Source organism: Heptranchias perlo, chromosome 14 (genome assembly GCF_035084215.1).
Source record: "Heptranchias perlo isolate sHepPer1 chromosome 14, sHepPer1.hap1, whole genome shotgun sequence".
Lineage (NCBI taxonomy): Eukaryota > Metazoa > Chordata > Chondrichthyes > Hexanchiformes > Hexanchidae > Heptranchias > Heptranchias perlo.
The window spans coordinates 48,272,093-48,289,152 of NC_090338.1; the positions used below are offsets into that span (position 1 = coordinate 48,272,093).

General features: G+C 40.1%; 1 protein-coding gene across 2 annotated transcripts in view; it reads right to left on the reverse strand.

Moving 5' to 3' along the window:
* The window catches only part of sh3pxd2b (SH3 and PX domains 2B), a 270,163-nt gene that overhangs the window by 66,382 nt on the left and 186,721 nt on the right, over positions 1–17,060 (reverse strand). The window contains exons 6-7 of one of the 2 annotated variants that reach the window (XM_067996411.1): positions 8,805–8,830; positions 5,803–5,844 (exon numbers count right to left, since the gene is read on the reverse strand). In XM_067996411.1, the coding sequence (XP_067852512.1) occupies positions 5,803–5,844; positions 8,805–8,830 (68 nt within the window). The remainder of the gene's footprint in view (positions 1–5,802; positions 5,845–8,804; positions 8,831–17,060) is intronic. The other variant, XM_067996413.1, reaches the window with a different exon arrangement.

A 17,060-nucleotide genomic window follows, 5' to 3' on the forward strand; every position in this document is an offset into this window, starting at 1 on the left:
TTTTAAAAATGAGATGTACAGTTGAACATATCCCAAAACAGCATAATACTATGGGAAAGGGAAACTGAGATGGCAATGATAAAAACTGCTACCCGGCAGTTACCAGGACAAGAAGTAATGAGACAGACACCATGCTTTCTGTGGAAAAATATACGTCTGCTCTCAATCAAGAATCTGAGTCACAACCAAATGTCCAATGCCTGCAATAAATTTTAAATGAAAACATGTGAAACAACATCCAAAGGCAATACAGGGGAGTTACATCCTCTCAGCTTATCTCTGCCAGAGTACTAGTACTTATGCTACACTGAGATCAACTGACAGATGCTTTTTGCAAGCAGAGTTTATATATATTTTGAGTATGGAGTCAGAGTTTTTTTTTTAAGAAGGCCTAGATGTAGTGTATATAACCATAATGTTTGCTTTAACAAGACTGGTTTTATGGTATGCTGCCATTATGCTGAGCTAATTTATTTCATCCATGGTAGAAGTCAGGATACTATCTAGTGACCACTCCTGGACAAAGTATGTATGTGAATACTGGGAGAATAATTTCAGACTTCGCTGTGACGCCCTTCTTGATAAAATAGCTTGTTGAAACTCATTGTCTAGGTTAACGTATGAAGAATGACCACTTAAGGGAGATACTGAGGGCTGCCAGTACCTGTGGAACTTCACTCTAGCTAAAGCCAGTTCCTTCAGGAAAGAAAAGGACAGGGAATAGACGAATATTTTAATTTTTTTTTAAAGAAAGACACCCCAGCAGTAAAATGCTTAACAGCCAATTCAAACAAACACCAAATTCACCACAACCAACATAAGATTCACAGATTCCACCCTTCTCTGGATAAATATTGGAGAGGATGTGGCCAGACTGGCATGTTTCTGCATATCTTCTGGTCATGCCCTACATGAACCATTCTGGGAACGATCTGGGATAGCAAAAAGACTATGGCCAATATTGAGGTCTCATCAGACCCACTCTCTTGCCTGTGGGGCATGTCCCCAGAGATGCCAAGAGTCACCTAAAGATCTGACCTTCACAACTCTCACTACCAGTGGCAAGATGATATATTTCTCCCACCACCCTTCCTTATCACCAGACATATGGAGCTCGATATTGGGAGGGAGGCAGGTTGCCAGCAGGGGGGTCGACTGGGCGCGTGGGTAACTGCCCAGTAAAATCGGTGGGTTCTCCACGCGATCGCAGCTTAATTGAATCCACTTACCTTGGCTTCCGGGTTTCACGCTGGAAAGCTGCGCAGCGGGCGGACTGCGCACTCGCATCACAGGCTGTCAGCTGGAGGAGCCCTATTTAAAGGGGCAGTCCTCCACTGACTGATGCTGCAGAAAATAGGCAAAATTACAGCCTGGAGCATCCCTGGGGGAAGGCTGCTCCAGGTTTAATGATGCCTCACTCCAGGTCTTACCGGATGGGGTGAGGAGGAGGAGGGAGATCTTCCACCTGGCGGACAGGAGGAAGTGGCCTGCCTCTGCGACTGCGAAGGCTTGGCTCGAGGTGGCAGAGGAGGTCACCTGCACCACCAACATATCACGCGCCTACATACAGTGCAGGAGGCGCTGCAATGACCTAAGTAGGTCAGCCGAAGTGAGTACACTTACTCATTCCCCTACACTCCGTCTGCCACATCACCGCCCTCACCCCACATCTCTTTTTTCACTGCTAACACTACTCTATCACATCACTCCTCACACCCACTCAAAGCTCATCCTTATCTTACCTGCACTTACTCACCTCGCCAGTACTCATCCCGCCACTACCACTCAACCCAATCCTCATACAATCTCATGGCTCTATCTCATACTCACCCTCTCATGCATCTCTTTCACGGTCAGCCTCACCCAACCTGCCATTGCCTGTGCTGCAGCCACAGGGCATGCATCACATATGTGCAGTAGGAAGCGTAAGGCAAACGTGTCGTGAGCATGAAGGGGATGCACAAGGGTGTTTGAGGGTTTGTCACAGTTTTTACTTATATTTGATTTCTGATCAACTTACATTACATATTATATTGTCACCACTACTACCACGTCTTTGCAAATCTTGTCTAGTTTGTGCAATAATGCCCATTCCTGAGGATCACCATGAAGACCCACAACCGATGCCACCCATTGTGTCATTGCAGAGTGGGTGTAGGTGTATTTGCAGGGCTCTTTTGTGCCAACGACTGAGAGACGTCGGCGATGTCCCCGGTGGCACACTGGAAGGATGCGGAGGAGAAGTTGTTGAGGGCAATGGTGACTTTGACAGCGACAGTTAAGAAGATGGTGCTCGGGCCAGCCGGGAGCAGCTCGGCATGAAGGAGGCTGCAGATGTCCACACTACATGTCGAGTGACTCTGAGCCTCCGTGTGCACTGCTGCTCAGAGAGGTCCAGGAAGCTGAGCCTCGGTCTGTAGGCCCTGTGGTGAGATTCGTGCCTTCTGAGACGCATCTCTCTCTGCGGTTGCCCTCCCTCCTGCTGAGCAGGTGGATGTATCACAGCACTGTGCTGTGGAGCTCCACGAGTCAGAGGTGGACGGCGTGGCCGGCGAGGCTGGTGATGCTGTTCATCCTCCGAGGAGGTCATGACTGCAGCAGTGGCGGCCCCCATCTGGAAGATGTACATTTGAGGGGGTCCACAAGGTAGGTAAATGTGTCTGCACACCAGGGTTGAGGTTGCAAGTTTGTGATTTTATTGTTAGGAGGAGGGCGGTGGAGGCCAAACTTTGTCCAAAGTGACAGAGTGGCCTCCTACAATGAGTGAAGGTCTCCCCCCCCCAACCTGTCAAATGGACCTTTGCAGCTGTCACAGGCTGGTGGCTGCAACACATCCATTTCAACTGGGAGTGTTTCCCCCAGTACTGGAAACACGCTCAGTTTGGATTAAAATCCCACCCCTCCTAAAATATCCTACAAATCAGGTCTGCCAATGACCTGAACTATCACATTAATTGGTTAAAGTGGGATCCCGCAGGCTTTAATTGCCGGCGGGAGTCCCGCATGCGGGTGCTGCGCGCGCATCTAAGCGCGTCACTTGGGAACCCGGAAGTGGGCGGGTTGGAGCCGGACTCCGGACCCGCCCCGGGAATCCCCGATATTCGGAGCCCCCCGCCACGAACCCGCCGCCTCGGACGTCCAAAAATCGAGCCCATGAGCTAAGCATCTATAGGATATATGCGATATACAGACCTCCACCTAGAACTAGGAAAGTGCAACAAAGCAGTTTGGATCCCTGAAGGCCGACACAAGTTTCCCTTCGTGAACTGCACACCAAATCACTGCACAAGACGGCAGGCTACTGCCAAACAGAAAATGGAAACACACCACCATCCTTCTCCCAGTTGCAGAAGAAAAGTGATCCAGCCTAACATTGCACCAGTGTCTAACTGTCCACCTAACCCCATGGTAGAAAATGACAGTGCAAATATGTACAACTATGCCATCAATGTGCCTTCCTTTACATGCTGCATTAAAAAAATGTACAACTATGCCCTCATATAAACAGTTTTGCAATCTATAACATCACAGTTGCTTGTGAAAAATAAATTACGAAAACTGATGAAAGGGCAGTACACCAAGTACAATATTGTGTCTGATGTTGACTAATATTCATATCACAGCCAAAAGGAGCTATTGCAAAATATGTACTACAAGATTTTTCTATCCCTGTTCTTTAAATTTCAAAACAGATCACACATTTGCCAAAAAATACAGCGTGTTTTAATAAGTCTGAAGCCACTTACTAAACACCCTGAATTTAAAACAGGCTATGCAATGCCTGATTGCTGGGAGTTTTATTGTTCTTTACACTACGAACACAAAGACAACGTGAGGAACATGTCTATAACTTCTTAATCCTTAACTGATTTTGTTTTCATCAAGGCAAAGGTGCTGGTTCTGGCAAATTTAACACTTTCCCACTTTTAGCACACAATTTGGATTTATATAGAGCTCTCAACATTAAAAAAAACCCACCTCAAATCACTTCACAGAGGTGTAATCAAAAAATGAACGCTGAGCCAAAGGAGATGGTAGGTGAGGTGACCAAAAGCTTGGTCTCAATTAACTACTCCCAGGTCAGATGTAGCATGGACCAACTGCAAAATAATGCATCTTCTCTGTCTCAAAACTAGCTTCAGAAAAGCACTCCCTTCTTTAGCAGTGCAATTTTTTTCCCCATTACATATGTTAACTACCTTAATGGCCCCTGTGAATGATTGCAAAACTAGTACCAATTTTTAACTGTAGTTTTAAATAGTAACCTAGGTATCTGCTCTTCAATAGCTTATTGGGTAAATCCATTGGCCAGTGAGATTCTGAGCCACACAGATCAGGAAAGTTCTTGATTTGATTTATGCTGATTTAGTTGGGATCAGTTAGGATCTAAAGGGGTGATGTTACAATGAATCTCAGCAGTGACTATCAGCTGGTGTTCCGACTCCTGTTTTCGCTCACAGATGAAATAAAGTTATTTTAGTAAGATACCGGAGGCATGTGACACCTGTGGAACCATACTGCTGCATAAATCAGGCACCTCAAGAGGGGAGAAACATGGAAAAATATATCAATCTAATCATCTGATGAAACACAGCAAAAAGTTATTACTTATAATAACTGAAAACAATGCAACTTAAAATAATATATGGAGACTTTTTTTAAAAAAATGATCATTTCCCATTAAAATTTCTGAGGCAACAATCAAGAAATAACTAACAGCAAATACTCAGCTGCTTATTTTTGTGTGTGCCTGTACTTTTAGGCAAAACCACTTTGAAACAATATATAAAATGAAACTTAAATAAATTAGGCACTGTGTTAGTTAAATCTGGAATTCAAAACCTATGAACAATCAAACAGTAACAGCAACGTCATCCACCTCTTCCTTGCTCCACCACAACTTCCTGTTTTCTGCCCATTTTGTTGGCCTTGCATCGTACATCATATGTATAAAATTTGTGTATGATCATATTCTCCCATTATTCTGGGTTTCCATTCCTGTTTCAAGTAAGTTTTAAAAACATATTTACATTTAAACAGTTATCAGAAAGCAAAACACATCTGGTGCCAATCAATACCATGGCATGTGACAAAAGGACACAACTGCGTCACCCATCATAGAGGAAGTCAGTGGTGAACATACATCGACAACAATTCTGTGAGAAGTGGTGTGAAAATAAAATTGTGGACTCAGTGATGACATGGTGAGACAGACAGTCCCAAGTAACTGTTTGGATTAAGTGTAGTTTTATATCCACTGCTGTTGAATAACCCTCTTACAGGCCCATTAGTTTCCTCCAGTTACAATGAGGTACCGCAAAATCATATTCAAGCTTTTTTTGATGGCCATTTAGATTTTTAAAAGGACAAATTACACAATGAGAATGGCATGCATTTCAAATTGGATATATACTACAAAAAATTGTAATTGTTCAAAATTGAAAAATTTACTGTCCAAATTATTTTATGCCAGTGAAAGGGTTAATAGATGATTACTTGAATAACAGTGCACCTACATAAAGATTATGAAAAAGAACCCTTCTTTCGTATGTAGCAGTTTTTTTGAGTGAATCTTACCAAGAAGTTCAATGACGTGAAAGAACATATTCAGCCCCAAATTAATCCAATTTTAATCAACAATGCATAGGTACTGAGCATGCATGAACCACACCGCATTTAGCATTAAGCTGGCCCCATCCACTGCCAATCAGCAGGCTGCATGGTCCAAAATCATTATGGTTTAAGACCATCCAGCAATGTTAAGGATCGGTTAAATTATGGCCAAGCGAGTTTCTCTAATACCTCTCTTTAGAAACGATGACGTTCTCTGGATTATTGCAAGCCCTAATGAAGGAAAATGAATGAAAGTACATGTGAGGAAAATGAAATCACTTTTAAAAAGGTTTTGAACTGAGATGTCGAGAAAGTGAACTATACGCAATGTAGTAGAATTTACCCGGTATATATATATATATATATTTTATTCATTGAATACAGGAATTCAAAGCTCGTAGCTTGTTTTGCCAACCTGTACATATGATACATAAAAAGCCCACTTTATTGTACATTCATCAGCTACACAGAAACCATATTAACTTTTTTTCTCTAACAATGGTACGATGAAACACTGTTCTAAGGGAATAGGAATATTAACTCCTGTCGACGATCTACATGTGCTCCAAACACATCAGGATGGAGTTTCTAATGACCAGTCTGAAGAACCAAATGAGGGAACACCCATCTAGTGTAAAGGTTTGCACTACCAGTATCAAAACTATTTTCTTTTGCCATCAGATCAACTTTTATTTATGTTTGAATGATTTATGTCAGTTGAGCTGTGGCTTTATTTATGGATTTTCTGTTGCTTTGCCTCATAGTTTTAGTGCTTTCCTATGGTTCATCTCGTCTGCTGGTATGAATGACGTGGTTGGTCACCTCATTTCCAAAACATGAAGAAAAAGACTTATTTTTCAAAATACTTCACAATCTTCTGAGATGATAAACCAAAGTATTCCTGTTTTCCACATGTTGTAGATTATTTGTTATTGAGGCAAAGTACCCAGTTAATGAATTTTTCCTAAGAACTGTTTAATGGGGGTAATATTCACCTTCACTGCCTGGATGGTAATCTGGGAGTGGATCAGCTGCCTGTTGTAAACCCATTTGATTTCCATCCCATTAATTTCAATGGGATGATAATCAGGTAGGTTCTACAATGGGAGGGTGTTCTGCTCCAGCAGATTACTGTCCAGGCAGTGAAGGTGAATATGACCCCCAATGTTTTTAAGAAAATAAACATATTTCCCTGACTCCTCAGATTTGGTTGATCCATTTTGTGGCCTCCACATGGATGAATCCCACTCCTCTTATTGTCATCTTCTATCATAACTTTTTGTCATTCAGTATTATACACAAATGGAGATGGAAGGCTGTTAATAACTTTCCCATCAGATATTTTAACATTTGTTCCCATTTGGGCAGCCACCCCACCTCCAACCCCATCTTATATTACTGGATTACAGAGTTTCAAATGTTTGCTACATGGTATCTCTGGAACTTCTACAGGAAGTCTTGCTATTACTTATTCTTATAAAAAAAACAGCTGAATCACCACATTCAGGAGCCACAGTCCACAAGTGGTTTCAGAGGGTACATTTACACTGCAATGGTAGCATCAAAGTGAAGGGGTTTTGTATTATCCTAGTGCTTAATTTACAGTGCAAATCCAGAGTAGGGACCTGACCATGAGGAGGGGAAGTATCACTTTGCTCCACTCCGGTCAGGTCCTGACTCTGGATTTACACTGCAAAACTTTAGCATTAGTGTGAAGCGAAATTGGTTTGCATCAACACCACAATTGTTATGTAAATGCACCCAGAGACTGTCTCAGGAATCTAAAGTGAATCCATTGAAACCCAGAAGCCGAATAAGAAGACAAAGCACATAGCTCTAAAACTCAATTGTATCTTCTAGCTTTATAATTTTCATGATTTGTTTTAGCTTTTGACTGTGCACATATAACTGATTAGATCACTCTCACAGAATCCTAAGGTTTTCTCTTTATTTGTGGTGCTAGGGATGGATTTGGGCTACCCATCTTGGATCTAGATGTTCTGATAATTTGTTAGTTAGTCCACACCTTCCAGAAATTCTATTACTGCCCTTTGTCACAGTTTGCCTTCAATTTACAGAAATGATGGTCACATAAGTGATAAGAGCAAGGCAGAGCCCAAAGTTAGATTTGCACTTATTAAAATGATCATTCCCAATAGCATTGTTTGAGAAAATGTAACCTATATTCAGCTTATGAACTGGTTGATGTATTTCCTTTTGCATACTATGACAAATCACCATTACCAATCTCTTCCCAAGGTCTGTTCCATGACTGAGAATCCTTCTTGTTGACTCATGCTTAGTTCTCAATTTGATCTATGTTGTTATCCAGCTATTTGACCTTTCCTTTTCCTTGAGAAGTCCAAGCACAGTTTGTTCAGAATATCTGGAACAGGATCTTCTAACCTTTGGAATAGTGCTTCCTATTTAATAGCAGCAGCTATGTTTTACAAGTCATTAGGTCATTGACTCTTCCCTGGCTAAATTGTCATATATTATTTTGTCTCAGTTTGGCCTTCAGTTACTTGCTTTCATTGTTTTTTTAAAAAACAGTTCTGCTGATTTTTGTTCAGCTGAATATTCAGGGTTTGACTCCCGTACTATAGTCTAAATCTCCACTTGCCCATACCTTTGTACAGCTTCCTTGTACAGGTTTTTTTTTAAAACATACAAAGTCGCCATTGATTCTGTTACTACTTGTACTAGGTAGGTTTTCCAATGAGCAGTTCTTTGGACTGGTCTTTAGAATTTCTCATCTTCCTGTTATATTTATGTAAGGAGTCGCATAACACCAGGTTATAATCCAACAGCTTTATTTGAAATCACAAGCTTTTCTCCTTCGTCACCTGACGAAGGAGCAAAGCTCTGAAAGCTTGTGATTTCAAATAAAGCTGTTGTGCGACTCCTTACATGTGTCCACCCCAGTCCATCACCGGCATCTCCACATCATGTTATATTTATGCTACACAAAGGATATTACCTACGGATTTAAAAAAATTCTCTTCATATATTAGTATAATTTGTCAAGTTGGTAAAAAACACACTTTACCAATTCACAAAATCTCATGGCAAATTGCAATTTACAGAATATACTTAAAAGTTTAATTTAAGGTCCCTTCTAGCCAAACAAATTAAAATAGTTTTAGTAAAAGGCAACTAGCACATGGACAATTCAATTAAATGCTCCTTACCAGATTTCTTCTTTCCAATTAGTTCCCTATAATTAAAAAAAAATCAAGTTATGAGTGAATGAAGTGAGTTTACCGTTACAACAGTTATGGTTTAACAGGCAGACTTCAACCTCTAGTTTTTTTTTAAGAAGACATTTCGTGGAAGTGTTAAAAGGCACATTATTAATGTTGCAATCACTATTATTATTCTACTGCCAACAATTTTCAATCTTCTTAAAATTAAAAATGATCCAGTTTTTACAAAAGTGTAGTTAAAACAATTCCTGTTACTTAGCCAGGGCTGCTGTTTTAAACATGGACAGGCTGAAGGAACTGTGGTTGCCTGCCAACCTGCAATCTGACTATTGAATTGGCAGCAAGTGGCACATGGATAGATTCAACATGGTTATTCTGACAAGTATTGATCTGGAAGCACCACAAAAGGAGGTTGAGCTGGGATTGCACCACACTAACTGTTCTCAAAATTGATTGAAAATTCATGGAAAAGGGAAGGCCCGAGGAGAAACTTTCTGCACAAAGAATCGTCTCATTTTTTAAAAAAAAGAGATATACTTACCAATTGGATGATATACTCGTTTTTTTAAAACATATTTTCAGGCTCCTCCCCCCCCTCATACCCACCCCAGGCTGATTCAGAGCTGCCTGGTTCTACAAAAACTACTAGTGACAAGGAGGGGGAAGAAAGAGCAGAAAAACTGGATAAGAAATACTGTCGACGATTTCTTTGGCAGACACAATGTACTATATTTTCCATTGTTTTATGTACATTGTTAGCCAGCATTCTTGATTTTGTTTCCACTTTTATTGGTATGGCTCATACACTATAAAATTAAATTACCATCGAAGCTCTGTCCAAAGTTAAGCTCAGTCTGTCCAAAACAAGCCCCCTGATATATATCAAGATACATGGCAATCTGTTAGAGTCAGACAGGAAACAAAGACAAATTCAAACCAGTTTTAATAAACTCGGGAAAGCTAACATGGAGGAGTGCTGTGTGCTCATTTTAACTTTATTGCAGAGTTTATAGGTTACTTGGGTTTGGAGTATTTCAACTCAAAATTTAACACATTTGTGGCACCAATGCCAAGCTTTTATTACAACTGCAGTTTCACTTTATTCTGGGCTTTTTATTTGTTTTCTAAACACTTACCGATGTTCCTGCTACATCTCTTTAATTACTTCACATTAAACTATTTTCACAGTGAATCCTTAGTACATGGAAATGACTGTTAGATGTCCACTGGGTTCTTCCCTATTTCTTTGCCTGCAGTTTTTGAGTGGATAATACCAACTTAAGTTCCATAAATTAAAAAGTTTTACTGTAAATTACAATATACACTATTTCCCAAAATTTAGAGGAAATATTAGGATTTATCAACTTAAATTTATGGCAAATTTCAGCATAAAAATGAAACTTAAATCAATCTTTAAAAAGTGATATGGTGGCTCAAACTGTAAAAATGTCCAAGAATAACATTCCAAAGTGCCTATGTAGACCAGATTTCAAATCAATAAAAGGACTTCACTATGTAATCAGATTTTGCTTCAAATGTTGCATGATTAAAGACACGAAGTTTCCCCTTGAGTACATTTAGTTCTATGACACTGACGGCATTCAGCATACAACAGCATTCAGCGTAGATACAGTACACTGCCTAAGAAAATGATTGCTGGTAATCAGTTTCCTCATTAGAAAAGTTTGGCAAGAGGAAAGCACAATGTAGCAACATATTATAGTGCACTGCATACCTACGTCATAAAGTCAAAGATGTGCCTGCGCTGGCTGTACATCTTAATAACTAATTATTAAACAGCTAACACTTGGCAAAGATCTAGTGGAATTTTTTTTTAAATACAGAAGTAATTAGTGTCTATTACATTGTGTTACAAGTTTTGGGGCTGCCTTGTGTATTCTCTCAAGTACAGCAGTGTACACATCTTGAGTATGTTTTTACCTACAAATGTTGAATTTCTAGCAGGTTCCATTATTCATAGAAAATAACATCACATTGTATGTTGTCTGATCTAGCAAAGGGAATTCTTACCCAGTATAAATTAAATCTTACAATCAATATACACAAAATAATGACATGGAATATGTCACTGGTAATTGCATTTCTGATTTGCTCACTAATCCCTGCAGAGGTACAAACACTGGTGACTGGGGAAACATTTTGTGTCACAAGCTTCAACTTCAGTGTCAATAAAAATAAAAATAGAAATAGAAAATGTTGAAAATATACTATAGGTACTTCAGTATCTGAAAAGGGTAAAAATGGGTTTAAGTGCCAGTTGTGGACCCTTTATCAGAACTGACAAAAAGTCTACTCAAAATGCTAACGTATCTTTTCTCTTTTCAGACAGTGATGGACTTGCTGGGTATTTTCAGCATTTTATGTCTCTATTTCATATTTCCAACGTGCAGTTTTTCTATCCAATACCGATCACATCAAAAGACCTGGCCCATATTGCATGAGGTAGCTTTCAAAATGTCGCTGCATTTTGTACAAATCATTTCATGGTACTATGAAGTTTTCACTAGCACGATACAGAACAAAGAGTGAGCAAATGACTAGCAGTTATGGTCACAGAATGGATTGTTAAAACATTGACTGACCTTTACCAAAATCAACTTGCTTAAATGTAATCTAATATATATTGATTACTAGTGAATCTACCATGCCATTGCTCACGGCAAGTCAGGATGAACTGATTAAACTAGAGAAGACAGATTTAGAACAGAAAGCCGAATAGAATATTTTATGTGAGAACAGACCATAAAATTATGAGATTGGGATGTTGAAGTAAGGCACTGTACTTATAGGGATAAAAAATAGTTTTGGGTGAATGCTGGAAGAATAATTGCACGTCGACTTTTTGCCATTGACCTGTGGGAGATGGTTTTCACAATTGGTTTTATGTTGTCCTTTGTAACATGTCTCAGGGTGAGTTCTGTTGGTGGTACCCTTTCTACTCGTGTTGAGTTGGGTTCTGTTGGCTGTACCTTTTCTACTTGTGTTGAGTTGGTTATACCGTTTCAGCTTGTACTGAGATGTGTTCCTTGAGGTTCTATTGGCTGTACTCTTTCAGGATGTGTTGGATTTCTTTGGATTCTGTTGGCGGTACCCTTTCTGTTTGTATTGAGTTGAAGACGACAGTCAATATTATATGGCAGAGGAAGCCAATTATTTACTTATTTTAACAGTAGACATTTATTTATTTAATGCAGGGGAAGCAGTGCTGGCATGATGGATTTATTTATAAAGGAAGTGAGAGCCATTTACTTAATTACCAACAGGACTTGTGGCCGGAACAGGCATTACAGCCGGAGGACCAGGGCAGGATAAACAGGCGAGGCTCGAGGCTCCAGGACAATTAGGATCATAGGCTTTGTTCAGCAATCATAAGCCAGGTTAGGGTCCTGTGACAGGGGAACAGATACCTTATTCAACCATTGGAAACCAGGGTTGTTGTGTGCGGCAGCATAATCAGAGATTGGAGGCCAGATTTGGGGCCAGGCATTTGTGCATTGGAGGCTACATTCTGGGTGGGACAATTTCATCAGGGAGCAAGACCCAACTTGGCAGTTGTGGCAGGAAGTGGGAGAAAATTCAGCTTCCATCACAGCAACATCTTAGACAACACATTTTACAGAGGAAATTTAAATTTTAAAAATCATATATTCACAGAGCCACATGATGCTCATTGTGTATAGAAGATGATGTAGTAGAAGATCAGCAGGTTAAACAGCAACACGTGATGACATGGCCAAGAGTTGTTATAGGTAAGTCATAAGATTGGTCCACCACTTATTTGTGTTACAAGAAAATATTTAAAAATCTGTATAAAAGATAAATGTGGACATTCTAACATTGGAATTCCGATAGTCAGGAGTGTGATGGAATACTCTCCACTTGCCTGGATGAGTGCAGCTCCAACAACACACAAGAAGCTCGACACTATCCAGGACAAAGCAACCCGCTTGATTGGCACCCCATCCACCACCCTAAACATTCACTCCCTTCACTACCAGCGCACAGTGGCTGCAGTGTGTACCATCTACAGGATGCACTGCAGCAACTCGCCAAGGCTTCTTCGACAGCACCTCCAAAACCCGCGACCTCTACCACCTAGAAGGACAAGAGCAGCAGGCACATGGGAACAACACCGCCTGCACGTTCCCCTCCAAGTCACACACCATCCCGACTTGGAAATATATCGCTGTTCCATCATTGTCGCTGGGTCAAAATCCTGGAACACTCTACCTAACTCTGAACCTTCACCACACGGACTGCAGCGGTTCAAGGAGGCGGCTCATCACCACCTTCTCAAGGGCAATTAGGGATGGGCAATAAATGCTGGCCTTGCCAGAGACACCCACATCTCATGAACAAATAAAAGAAAGGAAATATTAACATTGAAGTGCAAGACCTACGTAAAATTTTAATATCCATATATATAAAAAATGTTACATCTGTGCATATGCTGTCTACAAAACCTTACTCCTCTATCATATTTTTGTCACAATTTGTGTCAATTTTTTCTCATTATAAATTCCTATGTCCCCATTTATAATGGAAACTGCCTATGTAAACCTGTCACACTGTAATTGCACCCTCCCAATAGTAGTGGCACCTTAGTGCCTCAGTTTTGTGTCTCCCAGCTCCACAGTCTATACTGCAGAGAAACTCCAATGCTACCAACCAATGCTACTTTGCTGCTTCCCAAACTGTTTTTAAGTGTTGCTATTTAACTATACATAACAATATAAAATTCAAATATTACATAAAAATAAGGGCAGAATGTATGACTTTAAATGAGGAGTGAATTACATCTCCACTTCCTAACCATGTTTTACCTAAGACTACACTTGCTCTCGACTTCCCCTGTACAATGTCATAGAAGATTGACTAGTGCTGTATACTATTAAATAGAAGTCTGCCCTCCTTTAGTTTGTGTACTTAAAATTACACTTTACCAGCATAATCATGTTTCAACTCATATATCCATAAAATTTATTATGCAGTTATCTTTTGCTGGCCTAAGCAATTTTTCCTACAATGTAACAGTGAACACTGTACAACAATGACTTCAATGTAACCTCACATCCCTCGCTCCCAGCCATGGCACACAGTTGATCAGGAATATAAATACACACAATCAGTAACTGCAGATAACACAAAACATTAAGGAAAGCAACAATGCAGAAAGAGGAAATGTATGATGTTTTTCAGACTAAAATTTGAAAGGAAGTTGCTATGACTCAGTTACGACAGCCAAAAGTAATAAAGGTGACTCCATGAGCAATTCTATCAACAGTACATTTTATCCATGTACATTTGTTCTCTAAAGCCTATTCAAAAGATGTTACTGGCTGGAGTACAGCATAATGTATGGTACTTTACTTCTCTTAATGTATTGGTGCCCGTGGCCTATGATCAGGGTCACTGGTTTACAGTGACTGAATAAGTCAAATTTTCTTTGCCCTTAACCTGAGATTCAAGGATTTTAACAGTCATTTTTATTGCAGTGTTCTGTGATTTTCCAGGATTTTTACCAGTATTTTGAAGATCTGTTCCACAATTCTAATCATTTTTCCATGAAAAACAGAAAACAGTGCCCTTGTCTATGATGTAACTGACAAGCTCAGTATTAATTTATATGGTACTGCATTCCTGATAACAGACTGTTCACTTAATACACAATAGTCCCTTTGTCTTTGCTGTACTGTACACTTAGGTGACCTTGCACCCTTTTGTCCTTTAACTAGTCACATTAATCACTCATTAGCATCTAACAATTAGGTAACAAAAGCCTTTTAATGTATCAGTAATATATTCATAGAAAAGTAAGAACAAGCAATCTTACTGCAAATAAATGGGCTTAGGTAGCTGTTAAGAATTCAGGTCTACTGTAGATACCTTTTGATTTCAGTGGCGTTGGTTTCTCCCTGAAGCAGCCTGAATGTCTTGCTTTTGTGGGAGTTGACTCATACTACCCTATATCTACTTATACAATAGCATAGCCTAGTGATGTAACAATGTGATCGGGACTGAATACTCATGTTTTATGAACATGTATTTCTTTAATCTCTCCAAAGGCGGATTAAACCAAAACTTCATACGAATTGTTAAGCTGCTTTATTTTCCATCGAGTAAACATGCAGACCAATAGTTATGATCAGATTCACTTTTACTGTCAATACAACTTGTCGCTGAGTGGTAATATAAAAATAATGAACACTGCCAAAAGCCAGGCTGCCTGTGATAGTGTAAGTGATTCTGTTTTATTTTTTTGGTCGCTCAAAGCCAAAAAGTGATCAAAAACCTTCCAGCACAATGGATCTGAGGTGTTTATTGATTACTGAGTCAAACTAACTGAGACAGCCGAACAAATTATTTACTATTGGCAGTTTATGTGTAAACAATATCAAATCTACTCATTAGAATCTTAAATAACTATTGCCTCAGACTCCATTTTCTTTTACATGCAGAAATATATTAAGATTTACAAAATAGCATTTAAAATAATCTAGCATATTTCTGTAACATTACAGGTGCAAATCCACAGATGGATTTAAACATGAGGATGAGAATTTTAAATGTTAGGTGTTGGGGGAAAATGCAGGTCAGTAAGGACAGGGTGATAGACAAGTGGGATGTTGAGTAGGATAGGATTTGGGCAGCAGAAATTTGGATGAGCTGAAGTTTATGCAGGTAAAGGATGGGAGGCTGGCAAGGAGAGCATTGGAGTAATTAAGTCTGGAGGTGACAAAAGCTTGAATGAAGGTTTCAGCAGCAGATGGACTGAGGCAGGACAGGTGGATAATATTACGGAGGTAGCAGTAGCTAATCTTTCTGATGGAGAGGATGTGGAGTCAGAACTTGAGGTTGAATATTGTACTAAGATTGTGAACAGTCCAGTACAGCCTGAGACAATGGCCAGGGAGGGGAATGGGGTCGGTGGCAAGGGTACAGAGTTCGTGACAGGAGCCAAAAATGATAGTCTTCCCAATATTTAGCTGGAAGAAACTGTGGCTCATTGGACAAGCAGGCTGACAGCGCATGGGCAACGTAGGGGTAGATAGAGGAAGTGCAGACGTAGAGCTGCATGTCATTGGCATATATGTGAAAGCTGACCCCATGTCTGCTGATTATGTCACCAAGGGGTTCTTGAATTCTAAGCATAAAACATTTCCCTCAGATAAACAATTACAAACCCAGGTTCACAGGGTATGCTCAGTTGAGCAGAATATAAGTGTAAAGTAGAAAAGTGCTAAGAAAGCGTCGGCCTCTGTAAAGTATAGAAACAGAGATCATCCAAGCGACTGGCATTTATAACTGTTTCTGTTAACTGTTAGAGATGAAATGAGTTGTTTGATAAATTTGTGTTTTGTTCTGGATTTGGTGTTGGTGTTTATATTTGTAGTAAAGTGAAGGCAAGACCCATAAGGCAGGGCTGAAGGCAGGCAATTGGATGGTGATGATAAAGATTTTGGGACTTTTGGTGTATTGGGGATGGGAGGGATGATTTAGGAGAAGCTCTCATATATGAGTTGGTCTCTGAGAGCTCTGGCAGTTAGGGGCATCGTTGGTGTGTGGTTGGTGGCAAGGGTACAGAGTTTGCGGCAGGGACCAAAAACGACAGAAAACAGAGTAGGAATAAACAGGTCATTCTCAGGTTGGCAGGCTGTAACTATTGGGGTGCTGCAAGGATCAGTGCTTGGGCCTCAACTATTTACAATCTATATTAATGACTTAGATGAAGGGACCGAGTGTAATGTATCCAAGTTTGCTGATGATACAAAGCTAAGTGGGAAAGCAAGCTGTGAGGAAGACACAAAGAGTCTGTAAAGGGATATAGACTGGTTAAGTGAGTGGGCAAGAAGGCAGCAGGTGGAGTATAATGTGGGTAAATGTGAAGTTATTCACTTTGGTCGGAAGAATAGAAAAATATTTTTGAAATGGTGAGAAACTATTAAATGTTGGTGTTCAGAGAGGTTTGACCTTGTACACAAAACATAGAAAGTTAACCTGCAGGTACAGCAAGCAATTAGCAAGCAAATAGTCTGTTGGCCTTTATTGCAAGGAGGTTGGAGTAGAAGAGTAAGGAAATCTTGTTGCAATTGTACAGGGCTTTGTGAGACCTCACCTGGAGTACTGTGTACAGTTTTGGTCTCCTTACCTAAGGAAGGATATACTTGCCTTTGAGGCGGTGCAATGAAGGTTCACTAGATTGATTCCTGGGATGAGAGG